The 23,953-nt window shown below is 33.3% G+C and overlaps 1 protein-coding gene across 1 annotated transcript; it reads left to right on the plus strand.

The window, feature by feature from the left end:
• The first annotated feature begins 12,269 nt into the window (after window positions 1-12,269).
• LOC128157188 (uncharacterized) lies at window positions 12,270-18,154 on the plus strand. The gene is made up of 8 exons (XM_052819631.1): window positions 12,270-12,390; window positions 12,605-12,833; window positions 14,448-14,536; window positions 14,703-14,822; window positions 15,246-15,428; window positions 16,584-16,699; window positions 17,480-17,594; window positions 18,029-18,154. Exons 1-8 carry the CDS (start codon window positions 12,342-12,344, stop codon window positions 18,055-18,057), a joined length of 930 nt encoding a protein of 309 aa, XP_052675591.1. The 5' UTR covers window positions 12,270-12,341; the 3' UTR covers window positions 18,058-18,154.
• Window positions 18,155-23,953: the final 5,799 nt, after the last annotated feature.

The raw sequence follows: 23,953 nt of genomic DNA on the forward strand, positions 1-23,953 counted from the left end.
TTATCTTTGTTAATTTTTTGTATGAATATAATTATATTAAAGTGTTTGTTATACATATGCATACATGTAGGATATGTATAAATTTTTTAATTTAATTGTCGTGATTGAGTTGTTTTTACAAATATAATGAAGACGACCGTGCCCCATTTCCCTCCAGAATCCAGTTTCACCTGAGTGGCACTTGCTCTACTTTTGGCTATTCGTATTTTAATAATAACCAATTGGGTTCAGAAAGTGTCCATTTTTATGTAAGGAAATAAAGGAAGTAATAAATGAAGCTTGTTTGAATGGTTGCGTAGCTTGACTTAAGTCCTATACTCTCCTCGTAATACGGAATCACGATCCTGGTGCTTATAGCTATTAAAGAACCACCGCATACTGAAATACCATCATTTTATGAAATATCAGCATGTAATGTTAAAGTATCAGCATGTGATGTTGAAGTATCAGCATGTAATGTTAAACTATCAGCATGTTATGATACAGTATCATATAATGAAGAAGTATCAACACTTAATGTTAAAGTATTTGCACTTAATTTAGAGTACCATCATGTAATGTTAAAGTACCATCACGTAATGTTGAAGTATCAGCACGTGCACGTAATGTTTAAGTACCATCATGTAATGTGGAAGTATCAGCATGTAATGTTAAAGTACCATCATATAATGTTAAATGATCAGCATGTAATGTTAATCATCATATAATGAAGATTACCTACATAAGGCCGTTGAGGCGTTCCATACATCCAGTTTAAAGCTACATGCATTCGATTGTGGAGGTTGGAGATTTAAACTTCATTGTTCATATATATCTGTAGCTATTATCATGTCAAGGCTGCAGAATTCAGTGTGAAGATTATGCAAACAGTGCGGCACAAAGCCGGCACGTAGCATCGTTTTTTTAAAGTTGGGTGGGGGGGGGGGGGGGGAAGGGGTGGTGGTGACCCGCCCAAAAAATCTTGACAAGCAAAAATTTATCCTTAGTTTCACTTCAATTTTGAACTTGCTCCAAATAAGTTGGGGATTGGGGCAACTTTAAAGATTTGCTAATGTATGAAAAAGTGCCCCCCCCCCCCGAACCCCTGATGCTACGTGCCTGCCAAGTGGTATCATTTCTCTAAATGGAGGTTGTTTTCAGCGCTTGCTGCACGATAAGAATAAAGATAAGAATTAAAATTCTGTTGAAATAGGTGGCTATGTATAGACGTGTAATTTAAACATTTTCTGTAGAATAAAAAAACATCTACAGCAAACGAATGGGTTTTTTTTATGTTCCGTGGCATTGTAGACGATTTTCAAAAAAAAAAGGAATTTATGAATTTTCTCTAAGAGTAATAGAGCATCACCATAACACTATATTCCATAACTCTGGGGCCACGATTTCACCTTATCGATACAGGTAGATCCATTGACTCTAGGGCGACGAATTTCCTAATTTTTGGTTAAAAACTTCACTATAATTCTTTCGAGCAGATCCTTGTAAAATAGCAATCAGAGTTTTACTAATATACTACTTGAGTGACATTTAATACTAGGATCAAAGGAATTAATTTTCATCACCTGGATTTGTACAAAGTATAATTAGTAGAATGATAAATTTGAAATATTAAACTGCAAGTAATAGAATTAATTCTTAAATCAGCATGTAACAAATTGAATAATGCTCGTCACTAAACAGCCATATTCGTTTGTCTCTGAGTAGTTTTAAAAGATGTTTTAGAAATTGCATCATTTTCAAAGTTTTTGCATTTATGTTAAATTCATAGTACCTGGGGATTAGGATAATAAATATCACACATAGCGGTTCCTATTCTATACAGATGGTAAACATTTATTTGGTCAAAATTAACCCTATTATGTGAGAATAATTTGTTCTAAATGAGAAAATCATTGATATTCATATCGCACTGAAAACGAGGCTAAGGTCATATCGAAGAACGTAGTCGTGGCGGAAAGTACGATAGCGTCTGCAATCTCTTCTCGTGGTCCTCCTATTACGTTTTAAATTGTAGAGTAGACCTCAAGAAACCCGTTAGTCTAGACACGAAAACAATGTGCAAGGTATAATACTTAACAATTACGTTTATTCAGTATGAAAAAAAAAATCCCCTGATGATAAATGTAATTTAATATTAATTAGTTTGATATCTAAGATGTAGGACTTCCGGTCAAGCAGGATGGCGGTGGGTCAGATCAACTTAGTGTAAACTTGGTTTAGAGCAAGGACATTAACGGTCATGTAGATTTATGAAACGTAAGATCTTTATATACGCACAATATGTCTCTTATATTTGTGCAAATTGCAGTGTTAATTGATAAGAAGGATTTGTGCACATTTGTTGGCATTGAGCCAGTGAACTGTGAACTCCATTCAGAGGGCATTACGCTACGCTCATTGATGAAGTTTTCCGGTAAATTTTTCCTTTGATACGTCGATCAATAGAAAAATTATTAAATTCATTTCTTAAGAAACAATCTATTTTGTATTATAGAACCATTTTAACAGGATCTTGGACTTTAGGTTGTTGTGTCAAACTTCATTGTGACGTAGACCTGTGTATTTCATTTCTGGCCACTTAGCCAAGGCTCTTTGAAATCAACAAAATTTGTGTGGCTTTTGAGCTAAGACCACGCAATATGTGTATATTTCACTTGAAACAAGCGTCATATTTTAATTGAACTTATTTTGACGCAAGAAAAAATAGGCACATCTTACCAAAAGGCAAAGGTCTTGTTATTTGATATAAACCTTACATGACAGTGTTATTTTTCACATTAAAAAAAGTAGGTCAATGGTCTACGTTTAGAGTTATATACATTTAATATATTTTGAAAATTGAAGAAAAATCCCTTACATTTTCAATTATGGTTGATATTTCAATTGTAAAAATAACAAAAATTGCTAAACTCTTTTACGAATGAAATACAATTTCTGATCATGAATAGCAGTGACACTGAATAGATACAAAACACTAAATTGTCATTCACAATTTTAATAAATATTCCAGTCCGAATTTGCTATATCAGTTTTCAAATCCTTATTAATTTTTGAATCAATACAACTAAAACTGAGTGATGATAATGTTAATCATTTATAGTATTAAACTAAGTATATTGACCTTATCTGCTGGCATAGAATTAATGAGGTAAATGATAAAAATTTTGAGATACCAGGTATGGTGTCTTTTATTATTAAAATATTTCTCAATATTTTTGTAGTGTGTGCCATACGATTATCTAAATGAAAAAGTGAGATAAAACCAACAGAAAATATGCAAAATTATGTTGACTAACAAATAAAATCTTAACTTTAAATATTTTATTACTACCTAAAATATTTCAGTGAAAAACAAAAGTTGAAAAATTCAGTCCGAATTTCCTCGGTTTTACAAAAAGTCATACTCAGTTTGAGTCTAATATACGAGGGTTTATCCAAAAGTAATGTCACAAATGTGATAAAATCACAAATAATCAACATAACACAACAAAATCCTACACGTAAAATAATAAACATATTTCCAAATGAATCATATTAAATATTTCAGAATTTTGTTTTATTATCATAATGATGAATACTTCTCATTCCATCATCGTTTGAAATGAAGGAGGATAGGAAAGTCATCGCATGGTAGTAACGTCGTGTGACGAATTTGTTACGTTACAAATTTTAGCAGGAAGTCATTCCTAGTCAAAGTAACGTCCCTGGTGCTCTATATAGCGCTGATTCTGATTCACCCACTTTCGAAACACGTCTGGGTCCCTCGTAGCTGACTTCTGAGATGCGCAAACAGCGCAAAATCACACGAAGCAAGGTCTGGGCTGTAAGGGGGTGGGACAATTTTTCCATCCCAAGGAGGTCAATGGTAACTAAGTTTCCATGGCTGTGTGCGGTGTAGCATTGTCGTGGTGCAGTATGCAGTTACTAGGGTTTTCATAAAAGTGTTGCCTTTTTTTCCACAGTGCAGACAAGAGATGCCGGGACAAGATCTGCAATGAAATAAAGAACATGCGTTTAAACTCACAATAACTTGACTAGTTTAGAAGTAAACAACAGTGTCTAATGATTTAATGAGCACTTTGTAAGAAATGATATTATAAATGTTCTTGAGTTTTATATTTAATTTTTCAATTTTTATTTCTTTTCAATTTTATTAATTTACAAGTAAAACTGTTGTTTAAAATTAGCCTCTTATTATAGTCTGTCCCAAGATATTTATGCAGGACATTTGGACGATTTTTAATAAAAATACACATACCTGTGAAATAAGTGCAATTAAAATAGTTGAAAGTGATAATTTCCAAGATAATTTCATTGTCACATACATCATAACATGTAATCATCTTTCCCACTCGGAAAAATTCACAGGAAAGAAAACAAAGAAGACTCCTTAGGGAGATTTATAATGAGGAATGTTTACATCTTTTCTCCATTCGGAATACTCTCGGAATACATTGCACAATTTTTCAACGTTACCATCCGGGCGTGCTGCAATACTAAATCCCCGTTGACATCACATTTTTTAGCATTGTATTGAAACCTGATAAGCTAACAGGGGCGTTTCGACTGAGAAATCTTGGAAATTTGTCATACTTTTGAATGAACATCGTTTGAACTCTGAGGTATTTATAAATATCAAGCAATTAAGCCAAATGTGAATCCAGGATATCATGGGACAGAGTATATAATACCTTTGAATAACAAGCCGCATTGATAGATTGGCCTTCCGGTACAGCACGGCGAAGAACAACACCCTCCATATCGAAGAAGACAACCAATATATGTTTCTTTGAGGTTCTGGTCACTCGAGCCTTTTTAAGGGGTGGGGATAATGTGTGTTTCCACTGACTCGACTACATTTTGGACTCGGGATCAAAATGATAAACCAATGTTTCATCTACAGTAATAATGCGTTTTAAAAAACGCATCTCCATCGTTTTTCCATCGCTTTAAAAGTCGTTCAGATTCGCGAACACACACACACACATTCCATTTTCTTTTAGCAACCTCGGAACCCACCGTGCACTTAATCGTTCCATGTTAAGGTCCTCTGTTAAGATTTTTGAACTGTGCCATTGGATCAATTCAATGTTTCACACAAAGATCTTACAGTAACACGTCTGTTTTCGTTGACGACGTCGGACACTAGCTTAACATATTCCTCCGATCTCCCATCTTTCGGTCCTTTGCTGGTTTCTAAGCGACACATTTCCTCCCCTAAAACGCTCAAATTACCTGTATTGTTAACAAGTCTCCTGTTCTTCCTCTCACTGCATGCCCGATTCATCAATTCTACTGTCTCTAATGGCGATTTTCCCAACTGGAAGCAAAAATGCATCACGGCCCGTTGTGGTGTTTTGTCCGATTCTGACATCTTCTCAGTTTGAATTAGCAAATTAACGCACGATCTAAATGATCATTAACACAAATGACGTCATTTATTTATTATCTATGCATTTAAAAAATGACTTAATATTTATCATAAAAATATTGTGTAATTTGGCGCAATTTCAAAAGATTTAAAATCGGAATATTAAAATTTAATATTTCGATTTAAAAAGGAACAGTTTAAAATAAGACGTTTATTTGTAACGCGGCGATGTCCTCTATGCTAGGCGTTTTGATCATGTAATGTATATTTTTTAAACAATTTAACGGAATTTATTAAAATATTGAATTTGAATAAGAATTATAATTGTACATATTTTGATATACAACATTTTATTATAGGACCAAATAGCGGCGAAATGCACTAAGAGACATTACTTTTGGATCAAACCTTGTAGTAAAAATATAGAATTTTATGTGAATAGTAATTCATATTCATAACACTTTTTGTGTTTAGAGCAATTTTACTCATGGCATTGAACTTTATTGAGAACTCAAACCCTTAGTAAACAACGTCTTTACGCGAAAAATACATTACTGACACCTTTCTCATGAAGGAGTGGGCCCACTTTTAGTAAACAAATAACAAACGTTCAAGTATCATGCACTTTACACACATCAATAATACTTTTAATATTTCCTCACTGGAATGCACTGTTAATGTCAATTGTTATGAATAATTATACCTTATAACATATTAAAACCTGTCAAAAACAACGTACCTGAAGCGAAGGTGCATATATTGTGCAAGCATAGAATTAATATGCATCGTAATGCATTTTAAATCACACACATATAAGTGTTTACCCTTATTTTCTGTTGCTCAATGACCGATTTATAAAAAATATTGAATGTAACATTATTTTATGTTTACAGTGCATATGCTAGATACCTGATAAGGCACGTGCATACAATGAGAGAGATGCCGGCAAATGTTGCAAATGTTTGTGTGCAACTGAATCAAAAGGAGTGTATTACCATATTACAGGGTAACTATACACTCTTACACACATGAAAATATCCAACACGAAAACTATCCCTAAAGACATTGCTAAAATTTCACTTCCCCACATCTGGTATATTCCAAGATGGAGAATACTTGTCTGGTGAAGCATCACCAGACAACACTTCTGTGGTTGGTTATGATTCCAGGAATCTACAAAGACAAACTCGTGGGATCTATTCAACACTGTACAACACCATACCCAGCGCTAAAAGTGAGCTTCCATTAACAAATTTATGCAACAACCTGTAAGCCATTGACAAATCCTGTCTTGTTTAATCCTGAGGACCAGGCAAGGAACACAGCTACCAAGTTTGGCAACTTTCCAAGAGGGTCACCACTAGGAGTATAGCAGAAAGCCAATCAAACATTTTAGATTCGACGACTTTTCAAACCTACCTGCACAAAATTTCATGACAAGCAATTTCGCTTTTAGACCACCCGAAATCTGTGAAATTTGACTCCCTGGGTTTTATTCAGGAGAAATAGAACAGTATTTTCTTTTGAGAAGTGGACAGGCATATCCTACATCCACTTCTCTTTGCAAGCCCTCATATTTTGATTCTGGAAAACGTGTAAATGTCAGAACCAAAGACGGTTTACGCTTCGACCCATGTTTCGACTCCAGTTTCCCTGATGTTTCGTAACAGACCTACTATGTTTACATTTTAAACATTATTGCATCCATATATCACCAAAAAATCATCACTAACCCGCTGTCAAATCATTTTCGCAACTTCTACATCCCGGGTTAAACGTTTAAATTTTGTGTATCACATTATTTATCTAGGTCAGCGCAGATTAAATGTTTGTGTTTCGGATAAAATTGGAATCCTATCAAAGACAATAATGTCGAAAACGTTACTTGATCAACTAATCTTACAATGTTCAAACCAATACTGAGTCACAAAATTACAAAGTTGTATTTCTTCCCTTTTTAAGCATCTCTTATTGTGACAAATTTTGCTCTACAACTGTTTTTAAACATTAAAACGTATTTTTGATTAATATAGCATACAAAGATTAAAATAAAATAAGGGTTTTATTGTTTTATGTGACATAATTATTTATTTAATCGTACGAATTTTATCAATTTGTCTTAGATTGTAAAACCATTCTTTACACCTCTTTAAATTCAAATAAAAACACCTTTAATCTAAAGTCTACAATCAGAACAATATTTTTCGTTTTTTCCGACTCTAAATTTTCTATTTTTTAAACCTCCTATAGCGAGCGATCACATAATTTAAACCCGGAATGCAGAAATTTAGAAAATGATTTGACAGCGGGTTAGTGTTGATTTGTATGTGATATATGGATGCATTATTGTTTAAAATGTAGAAATAATAGGTTTGTTACGAAAATTGAGGGAAACTGGAGTCGAAACATCGGTCGAAGCGTAAACCGTCTTCGGTTCTGACATTTACACGTTTTCCAGAATCAGAATATGAGGGCTTGCGAAGAGAAGTGGATGTAGGCTATGCCTGTCCACTTCTCAAAAGAGAATAATAGAACAGATGACTAGGCTTCATGCCAAGGAACCTAGATGAAGACAGAATGCCAATATCTATTGCAGGGGATATTGTGCGAAGACGTCAAGGTAACCATTGAATTTACATGTTTGTATTTGAAATGACGTCATATCACTTGACACTTATAGATTTAATATCAATTGAGTATTGTAAATGAATCTTAAAAAAGACAAACAATACTACTACTTTTTTGATTAGACAATATGTAATTTATTTCAGATTATGAACCTCATTTGGATAGACTTATAACGTCAAGAAAAGTCATAAAACCCAGCATGCGCCATGGGATTGCCAGTGAGACGTTAGCAGCAAATACATACATGTTTTGTATGTTAAATAAGCCCAATAATCTACAATAATTCTGATACTACTTCTATGCCAATTTGTATAATAGAAAGAAAGAAAGAAAAATAGATTTTTTTATTTCCTTTCATCGTGATTTAAAGGACATTTAATCAAATCTACTTTTGATGCTTTGATAAGTCAAAAACCAAATAAGACTTCTTCTTTAAGGCATGTTCTTTACTTAACTACAGAATATGTAGAATCAAAATTGTACATTACAAATTGACACCATTGTGCAACTCGATCAACACTCACTTGTACTGTAACCCGATCGACATTCGTGTTGTGTTGTAAATCACTTAAGGATATCGTTCCTGTATCCTGATTATCTACATTGAAGAAAAAGGCTCTGAGATGTTGACCTTCGTCAATTAATACAGAAAAAACCCTAGTCAGTGCACAAATACAGCAACAGTTGTGTTTATTTTCCAGTCATTTCAATGAAAATACACTCATCATCCCGTAAAAGACAACAACAGAACACCAACTAGCGATTGTAGAAAGTAATGCCTTACCTTTTAAATTGAACTTAAATTTAAACAACCGACGTGCTACCCACATATGAGCAAGTATATGGGTGCACAATAAATCAATCATCAAATCAACAATCAATAAATCAAATGTTCAATCAATCAATTTATCAATCATAAATCATTAAAATCAATTAGTTAATAAATTATAAATCTATCAATCCAATCCAATTAGTCCATTTGTAAGTTCATTGAAATGTCAGGGCAATAATCCAAAAACCTAATTGTGACAGTCAGTAGTTCAAAATAGCGCAATCATGATCAAATTAGTTCTAGCATCATTAAGTTGAATTAGTCCTAAATACAGGGTGTGTGGAAGAAATTTCGTGTGATGGTCCAGCAAAAGAATGCCGAACCCGATATGAATTGCGAAAAAAACATGCAGTATACTTTCTATTTCTGTGCTACAAAATCTACAACAGTCATCGGTTATATTTTTGATTTTTAAAAGCTAGTAACGTACAGGGAGAATCCTATGAAGGATTCTGTACTGTAACCATTATAATGAGCAATCCATAGTAATTTTAAAATAAAATTTAAACACTTCTTGTATACATATACTTTTAAGTCCATGTGGAGACAGTTCGTCATTCCATTTATATATTCTATTGGGAATGATATTGTTTTTGTTAATACAATTATAAATCACTTTTGTACATTTTTCATTTAATAAAATATTTTCAAAATAAAAGATAGACATTGTCCACATCTTCTCTTCACATTTGTGTTCAATAATATACATTCCAAAAACTGGAAATAGCAGTAATAATACTGTTGTACTGCATTGCACATTTTCTTTTTAAAATATGTAACTTAAATTGAGGAAATACATTTTTTGATAAAAAGTCGCCATTATTTGATAAAATCACCAACATTTTAAACACCTTTTTGTAAAACACGCTGTTACTATTATTCCAAATATTAGAATTAAACCATACTGGAACATGAAAAAAAAATATTTTTCACATTTTGGCGAGGGAAGAGAAATAGTGTGAGTATTCGTCTTTTCCATTGTTGTACCAGTGATTTAATTTTTGATATACAAAAAAAGTCCCCTTGTCTTACTGTCTTCTTTTTCAGCTTCTTTTGAGGCAATCTGTTTTTCGTTTTCAATATCATTCTTGGTATCTTTTGACCTCAGTGAACGCAAGACTACACACAAGTTTAAATGATGGATAATTCCTGCATTTCGCTACGTTCTCAATTCGCAAACCAGAAAAGTCGAGCATAACAAGGGCAAGGATGACAAACCCTTAAAAAATAACTAAATATTTTCATGATCTTGGTTCTTCAATCGATAAGATTGTATATATTATATGATACATAAGTCTTCCAAAATGTATAATCTATTATAGATTTTGCTTACAATGCATTGTTCAAAATTTATTTCAGTTTAATCAACTAAGGAGCCAACGAACAAGAAGGCAAATTCAGACTTCTTTTTATTTTCTTTGTACAAAATTCCTTTAGAGACGAACAGCAGTCATACCGCAAGTAGACTGCAAGCCAATGAAACACCTATTTAATTTGTAAAACATCTGTGTATAACCCGTCCCGATTTTAACTTCGGCTTGTGCATGAAGTTTTGTAGTATTTAGGTGAAAGATTGTTAAAATAAAACTCACAACTTTTCAAAAATGGCACATTGCGTTTGGAAACTTTAATTTCGATTCCACCATTAACCTCTTCTATTGATGAATGAGCTCGTACACCAACAGAATCGTCAACGGTGCTGTGCATTCAGTTACGTAACTCATTCCACATTTGAACCCGAGCAAGAATTTTTGATCAATAAAACTATTTGTTTATTTTCTAAATAGAATTTTGTTTATACACAGAGGACTTAAAAAGATTTAATGCGTGTTTTAATAATACATATTTACTGAAATGCATGAAAACTTTCTGCACTATTTTCTTACGCGTAGACTCAATTCATGTGTTCTAGGCGTGCCTTCCGGTTTGAGACTTCGGCTGACAGTAAACCAATAGACGGGGTCACGTGACCCCGTCTAAAAATCATATTATACTAATCTTAAAACTGAAGTAAGAATCAAAAATCGGGGGAGGGGATGTTACATTCACGTGATTGGTACAATTCCTCCCATCACTAGCGAAAACAAAACACCACAAATGTTTAATCTTTAGTAATACAGTTATATTCTCTTTATTCAGTCACTGAATAAACGCATTTTCATACTGACTATGAAACGTAGCTAAAAATCTAGCGATTTGTAGTCTTTCTATGGAAAAATTCGAGTTAACATGTCGTAATTTCAACCCCCAAAATTTTAAATAGAGTAACGTATCTACAGCGATTAACATGAAATGAATTTCCGGTTAATATTGTTGACGATACTCGTCGAATTTTTTTTTTCTCGGAAATATAAACCTTTTCTTATCTTATAGTAATTCGGGAAATTTAGCCCGAAATTCTTCTTAAACAGCTGTTTGTTTAGATTAAATTCGGATGAACTTAATCTCCTGCTCGCTTCAGTTTCCCTCTTTGAACATTCTTCTAACTCCGAATTAAAAAAAACGGTTGCCCCTTACCTTTACAAGGCCTAAATCCAACAAGACTTGAAATGTTTATTTTCGCGAAAGGAAAGGTCTATAATTGTCAAAGTCTTTCATAAAATGCCTTTTACAAGTGCTGTAATTCACGATATTTTAATATATATTTAACAGTATTACTTGAAAATGAAGAGGGTTTGTCCTTTAACCATGCTTATAAAGTGTACGAATTTTGATAAACATGCATGCGAGGGTTTTCTTGGAATTTGTCTAAAAAGGCTGAAATGGACGCACACACACACACACACACACACGCTCAGCAGCGATGCCATATCTCCTTTGCAACAAGTTGCGTGAGGGGTTAATAAAATTGGTGTTGTAATTACTGATCAGAGAGCCCGGTCATGGTGACAATCAATCATACCTACACTCTACATTGTCAGTAAAATTGGTGACCAACATTCAGTATGAAGGTATAAACCAACGTTTAACATTAGGAAGAAATTGTTACCAATTGTCATAAATCATTGCCATTGGTGACAATATATAGTATAAAAGTATCTGCTAAGTATGGTGAAACCTAGGACGCACCTAATGTGTAACCTTCGAATAATTACGCCTTCACTATGGTAAAATTAACCAAGTTCAAGTCAAAGCAGCGTTTTTGATATGAGTACATGGAACTCATCTGATACTTTACACACATAACAAACATGGAATTTTGCAACGACATTGTTCACTTTGTACACTTTTACCTCTAGATGTAATGTGTCATTGAGTTATAGTGGACATGTTGTACATGTTACAAACAATAGTATCGGTATCGGCCATTTGGACACACTGCATTGGTAAATGCAAGTAATAAAACTTCATGATACAGAAATTTGTTAATGGTTTACATGTAACATAAAAGCTCCAGATGGTTAAGTGACCATTTATTTAATTTTAAGTATTATACTACATACATGTAGTAGCCCATGGTCCTATTTGCTAAATATCGACATCTGGACATCAGAAAGGATTACCATTAAGATGAAAACGTTGCTCGTTCTTCTGTTTGTACTGTGTTTTCAAAGAGAAGGTAAATTCTGTTTGTTTGTCAAATTAGAACCTGTGAGTAATAGTTTTTACCTTTTTGTATATTCATGGCGCTTTTTGAATACCAGTTTCCCGCTGTACTCTTTTGGATGGGAAATGGGTTCCCGTACAGCATTCTCTCTCTCTCTCTCTCTCTCTCTCTCTCTCTCTCTCTCTCTCTCTCAAATTAGAAGATTCTCACCTTATATTTTTGGTAGCACTGTGTGATTGTCAGTTCCCCGCTGAACTTCATGGGGAATGGTTCTCCGTGGAGAATTCTATTCCTCTCCGCCTCGGTATCAGCGGGAATTTCTGGAACGAAATCTCGGGACCGAAGGACTCTCAAGCCAGCTACATGACATGTAAAGACATCTTTATTCATCCACCCAGACCAGAGCAAGACGGTACACAGGGAAACAACATGACAGTATTGATGGAGTACCACAAGTAAGATAATTTAGTTTTACGTAGGAAACACGTAAGTTTTAAACGTATAAAACGATTCGGACAATCACTGCATTGTTTTATATTAGAACAATAGATCAGATATCATGCTTTGGCCACAGAACCGGATAAAGCTTATGGAGGTCCACCAAATGATAAACTATATTGTTTGCACGCGTGCTTGTCGTTTGCTCAGTGTTTGAATGTGGGCAATGTCTGGGGTCAGGGTGAGAATCAGAAAGTGGGGAGTTTTCTGAAGAAATAAGACTTTAATCCAAACATGAAACGTTATAAAACTTGGAACGGGCAATACCTGACCAAGTTCAATAAGATGCCAAGTTAAAAAGAATAGCTGCTATGGATAAAATACATTTTCCAAGGAGATCCGAAAAAACTCTTACATTAATGAACTTGAGCTGCAAAACACGATATGTCTAGTCCTTCGATATTATGTATAAGTATATGATATGTAAATGTAGTATCTACAAGTACGCACAACTCCGCCACCATAACCGGAAAATACCCCGCTTTTTTGGTTTAAATTTTTAGATATGACCATAACCATCGTATTTTCAAATATAAGAAACGCGTTTTAAACTTGATAACCTCATTCAATCGAACGCTTATAACATGTATGCGTCCCGTCAGATGACTCTTAACTTCGTCATCAGAGAGTTTCATGAAAATTTATCATTATTAATGTACATTATGTACAGTCTTTTTTTCCGAAATAATTAAAAATCACAACGTTTAAAGTTTAAATAGTAATAGAATTAAGAGAAAATAATTTAACAGTATAACAACTATAACGACGGACATGAGTTAAAAGTGCATATACAAATACATGTACTTGAATTCTGCCCCTCGTCTCTCTTCTAACGTTTTAGTGCAATATCGTAAGTGTTCCTATGACCACAAGCATCGCATTTTCTCCACTAAGTAAACTGGAATACCAAGCTTTGTCTCACAGCATCCGAGGTAAACTTTTTGCACACATAGCACTTTTCTTACCGTATTATTTCAACGTCTGGGTCCTCGAAATTTCAATGGTTGAGCCAGGTCTTATGTGTTACTGCATCTCCAAGTGGTCCGGTACAATGATGGAGATTCTTTTCTTTTCCTTTCTCTTTCAATATTGGTCCCTCGTCATTTTTATCGTTTGCTGCGTTCTTTGTGATAGTCTCCTTCTTGTAGTGTTGAATATCAAGTTCAACATCAGCCTCTGTGATGCAGCGAGCAGATGTTAGTTTTTATTTGCCGATTTTGAAGAAACAAAAAATACCCCCGCTCTTATTTGGATACACAAAATGAGCAAATTTTTACAGGAAGTTGATTTCGAAGTTTTTAAAAAATGACCAAACAAAGAGTGTGTTAAAATTTCAACCAACTGCGATTAATAGTTCCTGAGAAATCATTGACAAAAATTTGTTCAACGTTTAGTCTTAGAATCAACAAAGTCGTTTTCGAACAGTTATTCGATCGTTTAATAATGGTTATATCTTGTATCCACGTATACATGTATTTCAATAATCAAATAGGATGTAAGCATTGATGCTATTGACATGTTGCCAACACATTTATTTTTTTAAATGAAAATCTTATCTGTTTTTCTTTTAGCATGAAACATATGAACGAAATTGATGGGACCGTGAACGTTTGTGTGGATATTCTTTGGAGATCAATTAATGTTGTCCAATACAGGAAAGGTTACCCAGCTACTTGTGTTTATAAAAGTGGATTGTTCTGAAAATAGCACAAGAGAAGAACGTTATTTTATTCATATTCTTGATAAAGTTAATATCGTGCGTTTAGTCTGCTATGGACTATCTATCTTAACCATACTTTATAATTTAATGCATTTTATTACTTTAGAATACATTGTGACATTTGAGGGCCAATACGTAAGCATGTTTAACATCTGTCCCTCCGTAACGAACGCTTACAAGGGGGAGTTTAACTTACCTACGACACTGGAAACGACCACCATGTACCGTGAGTAATCCACAGATACTTGATCTACCGGTAAATGTATAATGATAATTAATACTTATCTTGTGGTTTAAAAAAAAATTGATGATAAATTGTCAAATGTGACACATTAACTAATCAAGTGAAAATACATGTATTTTTAAGACAAAGTGTAGGTGTTTTAAATTGAATATTTTATGTATGGTGTTTTAAATTGAATATTTTATTTGGGGTCACGGCTAGTTTTTTTTCATTTCATCGAGTTCCTACATTTTTAATTTCCTTTTTAAGACCCCTTTAACATAAAGCCAAGAATAGCGTTCAAGGTATTAACAGAAATAGCATTTATATACATGTAATAAACTGATTTCGATGTGTACCTCTTTTTCCCCACAGGTTACACGTATATTAACTAATTCAGTATAAATTTGATTCTTTATCTTTAAGGCTGGATGAGTTTTCCTATGAAATGTTCAGAAATATTTCAACCTGGTGTTTACCAGATTGATTATGAAAAACATTGGATGAAGGAAGTCTGTAGCAATTCTCCATGTCTACTAACTGCCTGCCCAACTCGAAGAGAGGACAAACTTGTCTTGTCGTATACAGCTTCTGACGACAACACAAAAGGTAAACCATCAACCCCTAAAGTAAAACAAACATTTAAGTACTAGTATACTCAAAATGACTTCTTATTAATATTGAACTCAATTGTTTATCAAAATATTATGACAATTTTTTTATATGGCATAGGGCTTGTAGGAAATGTGTCTTTGTAATTGCGGTATTTGGCAAGTTGATAAAAATCAACTATTTCGTGGATTTCTAGGCTGTTTATTCTTTGGCTTAGAAACCTCAAATTTACACCAAGGAAGATGAAAGACTGGTTTTACAGCTCTACAGTTGTTGTATATATTACTAGACATTGTCATAATCTGAAGCCCTTCATCACCGCCGGTGTCAAAAGAAAGTCTTCTCGAACAGCCTTACAAATAACATTCGATCAATGCCAAAAAAAAAAAAAAAACAAACAAAAATACAATGAACTTATAAAGTACTTATTTGACACAGAAAATAAAAACCAGCCGTATATAATACATATTGGCTGCAATCAAATTCAAAATCAATGAAAGACTTCGGAATCATGAGAGCTGTATGCATTTTTATCGATATCAAATCGAGCAAATAAAGCATGCCGTCGAAATAATATGCATAATATTTCAAAATTCTTCTTGACTGAGTAATTTATTAAGAAAAAATAGTTTGGAAATGATCAAAAGAAAATTCAGAACAAAATAAAATATAAAATCAAATCATAAGCCAAATGCAATTTTCATTCATTTAGTCTCTAAGATCCTATAAAATGGTACAAGAGGCACAAGCTACATGAAATATATGTATTTACAATGGGCAAAATAGATTAGTATATGTTGGTGTATAACAGAAAATCGTAAGAATTTTGATTATGAATTCACAAAGTTTTTTTTGAAATTGAATTTTGTCAACAAACAGGAAATGGGGTGGTCAACAAATTACCCATGGGATCTGCCTTAAACTTTTGAATGTGCGGTTTTTTGCTTTAGACTAATATTTAGTAAAGGAAAAATCAAATATGTTAGCACTAAAATTTAAACATTTTTCTGTATCTTAATATAGAGCTGCCCTTCGTCTTAAAGGGTAAAGATAGGTTTATTATAATAATTATTTATGCTACCTTGTTGAAAATCGTTCCGAAATCAGATGTTACAAAATGTAACTACAGTGAATATAATTATCTTCTTTCAGTTTTGACCTTTGACTGCCTTGGGTCTTGGAAAGCTACTGTGAATGGACGAGAGTACACTTACGCAGCTCTACGGTCCTTAGATATTAATGGCATCGAGGAAAGCTACAAATGTATGGTAAGCAAATGCTCACTAGAACAACCCCCCCCCCCCCCCCCGATTGGTACAAAAATAGATCCCACCAAATGATGCCTAAACAAAAAGTTTGTAAAAATTTCAAACATCTGCATTAAATAGCTGAGAAATCTTTGATAAGACTTTGATTGAAAATGTATGTTTAAAAAAACCAACAAATTTATTATTAAACAGGAAGTTGACGTCCGATTGGTACAAAAATGATATAATATAAAAAATCCCATCATATGGCATGCCCAAGTATTAAAATTTCAATCGTCTGCAATGAATAGTTACTTAACAAACTCCGATTTGAATAAGGCGGAGTCGACGTATGGTTTACTGTCTAGTCATTGGCTAAAAGATATGAATTCATTAAATGCAATGACACTCGTCCGATTTCATCACCGATGTAAACTTCGTTGAAACAGCGTCAATTTCACACAACAGAGATATTGACAACGACTTTCGTTTTGACAGTTTGTAAATATTAATGACCTTCTCTTAGCGAATTTGAAGAAATGAGGTGAATATTTGAAACTTGTTTTGATGAACAAACTAGATTCATGTAGTAACATTCCAAAAGCCTAGACTCTTGTTAAAACGGACCGAAACACAAATTCTATTATTCAATATCAACACGCGTATGGACATAATTTTCGTTCATTTAGTATTTTCACGTGTACGTTCAACACTAAGATAAGATTGAAATAAATTATGAATGATATACTGATATGGACTGATTGTTTACATAGAATAATTTGTGGTATTTACATGTACTAGATGACAAATAGAAACGCAAAGTTTCCAGATGGCAAAGAACGATGGGTGATGTCAACGGACTGTAACAAGTTGTACAACACTGTATTCGCATCAGAAAAACTTACAATTTCAAAAGGTACACTTTCACATATTGTATGATTTATTTTTTTTTTGGACAAAATCGTTCCCTATACTAAAGTACAAAAAAGTATGATACAACAAGCATGTGTTTATTTTTGTCATACTTTTTTCAACGAAGAAGACGTTTGGAATTTGTTAGTCTTAATACAAAAAGATAATAAAATTGTTTTTTAGTTGCGTAAGATTTAGAGATTCGAGTATTACAGTTTATCGTTGAACATATGCCAATATTTGTTCTACTAATAGACAGTGAATCAAACTTGCAAGTTTTTTTTTCAAAGAGCAAATCAATTTCAAATGATTCTTTTTTTTAATCGCCTCGAGACGTTTCTTTGCGTACGAGACAATTCATGAAAGAGATTGAAAAGCTCTTTTGACAAATTGACATATTTTTGCATTATAATTTTATATTGTCTTATTTTTTTCCAGCTTCTCCAGGGATGAAATGTGAAAAATAAACCATCATGCTTTCAACTTTGGGTTGAAAGTATATGAATCTCCATTCTGATTTTTCATTCGTCATTCTCTGGGCTGTTCAGAGAAGAATCCCTTGTGTTTAGTTTTGTCTTTTAAAGAAAGGTAACCCAAACTGAATCAACGCTGTCCAAGAACAAGAGGCCTTAGAGCCTTTACGGTCAGCTGGCTATTATGCAATCTTGTAGGTTTATTATCCATAAAAAACAAATAACAATATTATGATAGGGCTATATGTGGCTTAAAAAGATTCATAAGAACATGTAGCTGCATGTCTGTAGCGCTTGGTCTGGAAACGTCGGATGGACGACCTGAGAGCTACAGCTCGGTTCATGTTAGAGTTAAAATTTGCGGCGCACAAAATTGAGCTAGTTTAATTTTTGACTGATCGGGCGAATTCTGTAAAAAAAAGAATGGTACCATTAAATTCTTCAAACAATTTACTACCGATATCGTCACTTTACTTGGCCTAGACTCTCTCTTCAAGGGGCATGGTCACGATTTTGGTCAAATTTTAATTTTCTGTTTTTATTATATGCAAAGGTGGAGGAATGCATTTTTAATGATCAAATGAAATTTGGGTGCCAGTCGTTGAGTTTTAAGCAAGATACAGGGCTTACAACTCTTCGTCATGTAAACAAGGCTCGTGCCCTGTTTTTGTTTACATAAAGTTAATATACCAGTAAAAAATCTTTTCAAAGCTGGTTTGTCTATCTTACTATTCATTTTAAACATAAAAATCCAGTTCCTTACGATTAACACATTCATTTTAGGTCTAAAACTGGAATTTTCACTTCATAATTCAAAATGTAAACAAACGCTTTGTTTACATAGCGAAGAATTGTAGGCTCATTAACTCGCTTATGACTCATCACATGGCACTCAAATTTTGGTTGCCTATTAAAAATGCCTTACTGAAGCATTGTAAACATCAAAATCGAAAAAAAAATTGACCAAAATCGTGACCATGCCCCTTTAAACACGCTAACTGACCTCGGAAAATGAAGTAAATTAACTTTGTGAGCAGATCGAGAGTCGCCATTTTGTACTGATAAACAAACTGCACCACTTCACTTTACGGGGATGTTAATAAAATCAAAGGCAAGTGACATAATCTGTTGTTAAGTGTTAGATGAATACTAGCATTTTGGAATTAAACATTTGTACAGAATTATTTGTGCGCCTTTAATTGCGTTTTAACTGTTTGTAACCCAAAGCAAGTCATATATTTTACAAATCATACATATTTTGACCACTCGATTGCCGTGAATTTGAAATCTGTCAAATAGTTTTGAAGTGTTTGAGACTAATTGACGCATAGAGCACTCGGACCAATGACCAACACATAGTTTCACTATCGCTGTCTTCTGTGTGGGATATTTTTTTAAATAATTGAAATAATTGTTATAAATACAAAAGGTGTGTTCTAAACTGCTACCGTCTCCGAAAAGGAGAAAGTCGACGCGACCCCTCCTCATAATACGTTTTGTCGACTCCCCCACGTTAGGGGTTGTAATCGGTGATATTAGTGAAAACAAAACAGCATGTGACAAAATATAGAAATAGTTTTGTTGTTTTCATGATTTACTTCAAAATAGAAAAGTTTACAACCTATAAAGAAAAAAACATGGCAGATGTCATGTTTGCAAAACTAAGAGTAACAAGCGCTGTATCTCGCTTGTTGCTAGGACAGTTGAATTTTGGTTACTATTTAGAGATAACTAACTAAACTATTTAAAACAATAAATTTTTAAGTTGACTCAAATCGTGACCATGCCCATTTAAAATAATAAATTTTGGCAAATTAGTTGTCGGTGTTCGATCGATGTATCAAAGCACGCATTCCCAGTATGCTGAATGTGTCCAGCTAAGCTTCACAGTAGTTTTGCAGGGACATCGGATACTGGCATTGTTAGGAATATGATAGCAAGCACGCTTAATCCATGAAAGAAATCTCAAGTTTCCAACAGTTCACAAGGGATTTGTTTGTAATAATACCACTCAATGGCTTGTTTGTGATTTTGTTCTTCCTGCCTAATGACATACAAAACATTTTGCGACTTCATCTATGCCAGAAAACCTTCATACACGGCTTCTCTTCGTCTTACGTGGTTCGACCGTTCCTCCTTGTATCAATCTTTATTCAGATAATAGGAGTCCCTAGTAGTCACAATAGTATAATCACTCATCGTAATGGAGAAACAGCGTTTTAAAAATTAAGACACACCAGAAGTTGTCAACTAAGATGGCTCGATTGGCGTTGCCATATTTAGACTGAATATTGATCTCCTTTAGAAAAAGAGTTCTAGAATTTAAAAATATTGAAAAAAAATGCCGAAATTTTAAAGGTAAAATCTATAAATGTTTTCTTTACTTAATAATAGGCTATAGCTAAACAAATTTAAACGGATCTCGTGGGTAATTTGTTGAACATCCGGCCTCTTTTATATTTAACTCATTATCCTCCATTCTCAGAATATTTCCCTTCTTGACATCCAGCAATATCTGATGCATTGAATATAAAATATGGTTTTTGAGATGTGGCCATTGATTAAACAATTGACTAATTAACTGAAACATTTGACTTCCGGATCTCAAAATGGTTCCAAATGAAAGGAATTTTAACACTGTGATGGATGTGTTTGATGAAGTTGATAGGGGTATTAACTCTCAAGATATAACATTGTAATAACCTGTTATGCAACATTGAGCTTGCACTCATTATTTTCATTGGGTCATGGGTATATTCAAATTGAAAATATCAATTTCGGATGGCGTTAATTCGAGATTAAAAACTGTTAAATATTCCAAATATGTGTTCGACAAATTGGCAAAATAAAAAGTCGTTGCTATGTTAAAATTATTATATATTTCTTGAAGATATTTTCATAATTTTTTGAAATCAACGTGAATTTAAAATATAATTAACAAATTAATATTTTTTTGTGTAACATGATAGCATTAGTAATATTTGATGATAAATATAAGTGTACATATATGGACCTTCTCCGTTGTAGAAAAATATTTGAAATTAATAGTTCTCTTCGGAATGGTGTTGAGACGTGCCCTAAACGTTAGTAGGACACGTATGCCTTGTTTGTATCATCGTTAAAATGACATATTTAAAATATGTTTAAGTTAAAATATGCATAATCATAGCGTCCAAATAAGGACATTTGCAAAGAATATCGTCCTGCTGACAACCATCATGCTATTCATTTACTAGACAATATTTTGGGGTCCTAGTGCAGCAATGTTGTAATTTTTACGAACGTCCCGTGAACTTTCGCTTAACACTTCTAGTACTGTAGATTCCTATTTAAACGTGAGGAATTAATTTCCGCGTAAAATCGCGAGAAGCGCCCTTGGCAGATTTTAAAATCTCGCCATTTTTTTCTGAGAGTTTAGAACGGTAAGAACGAAGGAGGAAAGTTCTGCGTTCGCGAATTTAAATTCTCACGATTTGATACAAAACAGCGAGGTCGCTAAATTAAGTACTCGCGTAATATACTGAAATTACAAGATTTGGACACCATACATACATGTAACTATATTTTGCGTTCAGTGGTATGCCGCAATGGTTCATTTCCTCATTTAAATTTACATGTTCTGTCTTTGTCACGTGGTGCCCTCTACCAAGTTTGCTTAACCTCTCGACATCTCGTCAATCAATATTCTGTAGATATTCTATAGAGGCTGCAGAATCTCATCATAGGATTTCAAATGATTTTCCCATGATACACGTAGTAGTGACTGCAGAAGGAAATTCAATGCCACTAACAGAATACGCATAACGTTAAGTTTATTATGCCTTTGTTTTCGTCCTCTGCGTAAATTTATATACAATAAGGCAATTAATGTCAAACGTATTTCATTGACTACAGAGAATCTCATTAATGATTGACATTGGGTTTCCAGTACCAAGTGATACTTGTTTTATCACCAGAAACTCTTTTATTAATCTAAAAAGAATCAATGTATAAACCAATATTTTCTTCTTATATCATAAGAAAGGCAATCGTAGTAATGTGGCCATTAACAAAATCAAATGACGATGTAACCAGGTCCTATCAATATGTCCGCAAATGAAACAAGAGGCCAATAGGCCTTAACGGTCACCTGAGTACCATAGTCCATACACAAACTTGTCGAGGAGTCGCATATATGCATTTAATTAAGTTTCGTTCTGAAGCTGAAAAATTATAATACTGTAATGACGACCACCTTCTTGCCTGGAATGTTTCAAAAGGACTATGAAACCTATAATTTTAGCGAAAAATATAAAAGATTATAATAGAGTGCATGGCCTGATATTGAAAAGGTACACGGCTCTGATGGGAGGGATGATAACTCTATTATGAAGAAGCAAGTGAAGATAACTCCATTCACTTTCACAGTATCTTAACTTTGATAGACAGCTTTTCTTAATATGTGCAATAACTCATTTCTTTCATTAAAAGGCTAATTGTATTCGGCGCGTAGACGTGTTTGGGCAATAGATTTTGTTTGTAAATTAATTTATCACTTATACGAATTTGTTTCCATCGGGCACGACGATTCACTCAGTCAGAATGAGTAGTGAACAACGATAGTAGTTCATGCAAAAAGTAATAAATAATCCTGATGTCAATGAGTTTGGTTTAAATGAGGCTTAAATGAGGCACTTGATGTCTTTTTCAATAGAAAACTATGATATAGAAACGTTGAAAATATAGAGATGATAAGGGAATGAAAGAAAAAAAATCTAAATTCAACTCCTGAAACTGAATTTTGTTTCAAGTTTGTTTGACGTGTATAATACAATATTAGGTTTTTGTCACTAAAAATCAGTTTTATTTTATCTCAAGAGCATTTGGGGTGGGGGGGGGGGGGGTAGCAAAACCGCTTGCTGATGTTAAAAATATTTCTTCCAATGAGATTATTTTCTATATTATAATAATTATTATTATTTTTTTTATAACTGTTTTTATTACCCCAGAACATGTAGAAGTATTCTTATAGCCGAGGTTGGGGAGCCTTGGAGTCTATAAGTTAACATTATATATACTGAAAAAATTTTGAAACAGGGTGTTTTTACAAATAACATCATTCATACACCCACTCATTCAGTTGCATGTATATGCACATTACTCTGCATCATAATCAAGTACAAAAAATCAGCATTTTACAGTAAACAAAAATAAATTACTTTGTAATATCTAAGATCCTAGGGGCAAAAGGCTTAAAATCAACAATCATTATTAAAGGACAGCCTCGCCCATCTTACATGAAATTTCTCTAATTCACAATTTTTCGTGTAAATAAATTTTTCACATTTGTAATAATAAAGTATTTCACGTTTGATTCCAGTAAAGGAGGGTAATTCTTTTCTACTCCTTTTTCTATATATATGTCTCTTTACAATACATATTATTATATTGAAAATGTTATAATATTTGTAGTATCTACCAAATATAACATCTATTTTGTTCAATGGTATATCTAATTCAAATTCGTCCTTCATCCAAACTAGTAAATTATCCCAGATTTCACTCACATATTCACATTCCCAAAAAAGATGACAAATAGTTTCTGCATTACATCTACAAAATGTACATAACTCTGATTCAACTATTCCTATCTTACATAAATAAGTATTAGTCGCAATAATTCGATGTACAATCCTGTATTGAAACCATCTTAATTGTACGTCGTTAGTTATTTTGAAAAATAATAAGTTTTGTCTTTTCCACCATATGTTATTTACATTCATGTCTAGTTCCTTTTCCCATTTCAATTCTGATTTTGGTTTTTTCCATTTCTCATCAATAAAAATATCATAAAAGTCTCTTGAGCCTTGTTTATTTTTCCTAACTATCCGTAAAAATTCTGGATAATATG

Source organism: Crassostrea angulata, chromosome 1 (genome assembly GCF_025612915.1).
Source record: "Crassostrea angulata isolate pt1a10 chromosome 1, ASM2561291v2, whole genome shotgun sequence".
Lineage (NCBI taxonomy): Eukaryota > Metazoa > Mollusca > Bivalvia > Ostreida > Ostreidae > Magallana > Magallana angulata.

What these genes read in the sequence shown, in the direction of transcription:
- LOC128157188 (XM_052819631.1), top strand. Translation starts at nt 12,342, where the DNA reads ATGAAAACGTTGCTCGTTCTTCTGTTTGTACTGTGTTTTCAAAGAGAA. An exon ending in GGAAACGACCACCATGTACC is followed by an intron (nt 14,823 to 15,245) that starts GTGAGTAATCCA and finishes TTTATCTTTAAG; the next exon opens with GCTGGATGAGTTTTCCTATG. An exon ending in AAAACTTACAATTTCAAAAG is followed by an intron (nt 17,595 to 18,028) that starts GTACACTTTCAC and finishes ATTTTTTTCCAG; the next exon opens with CTTCTCCAGGGATGAAATGT.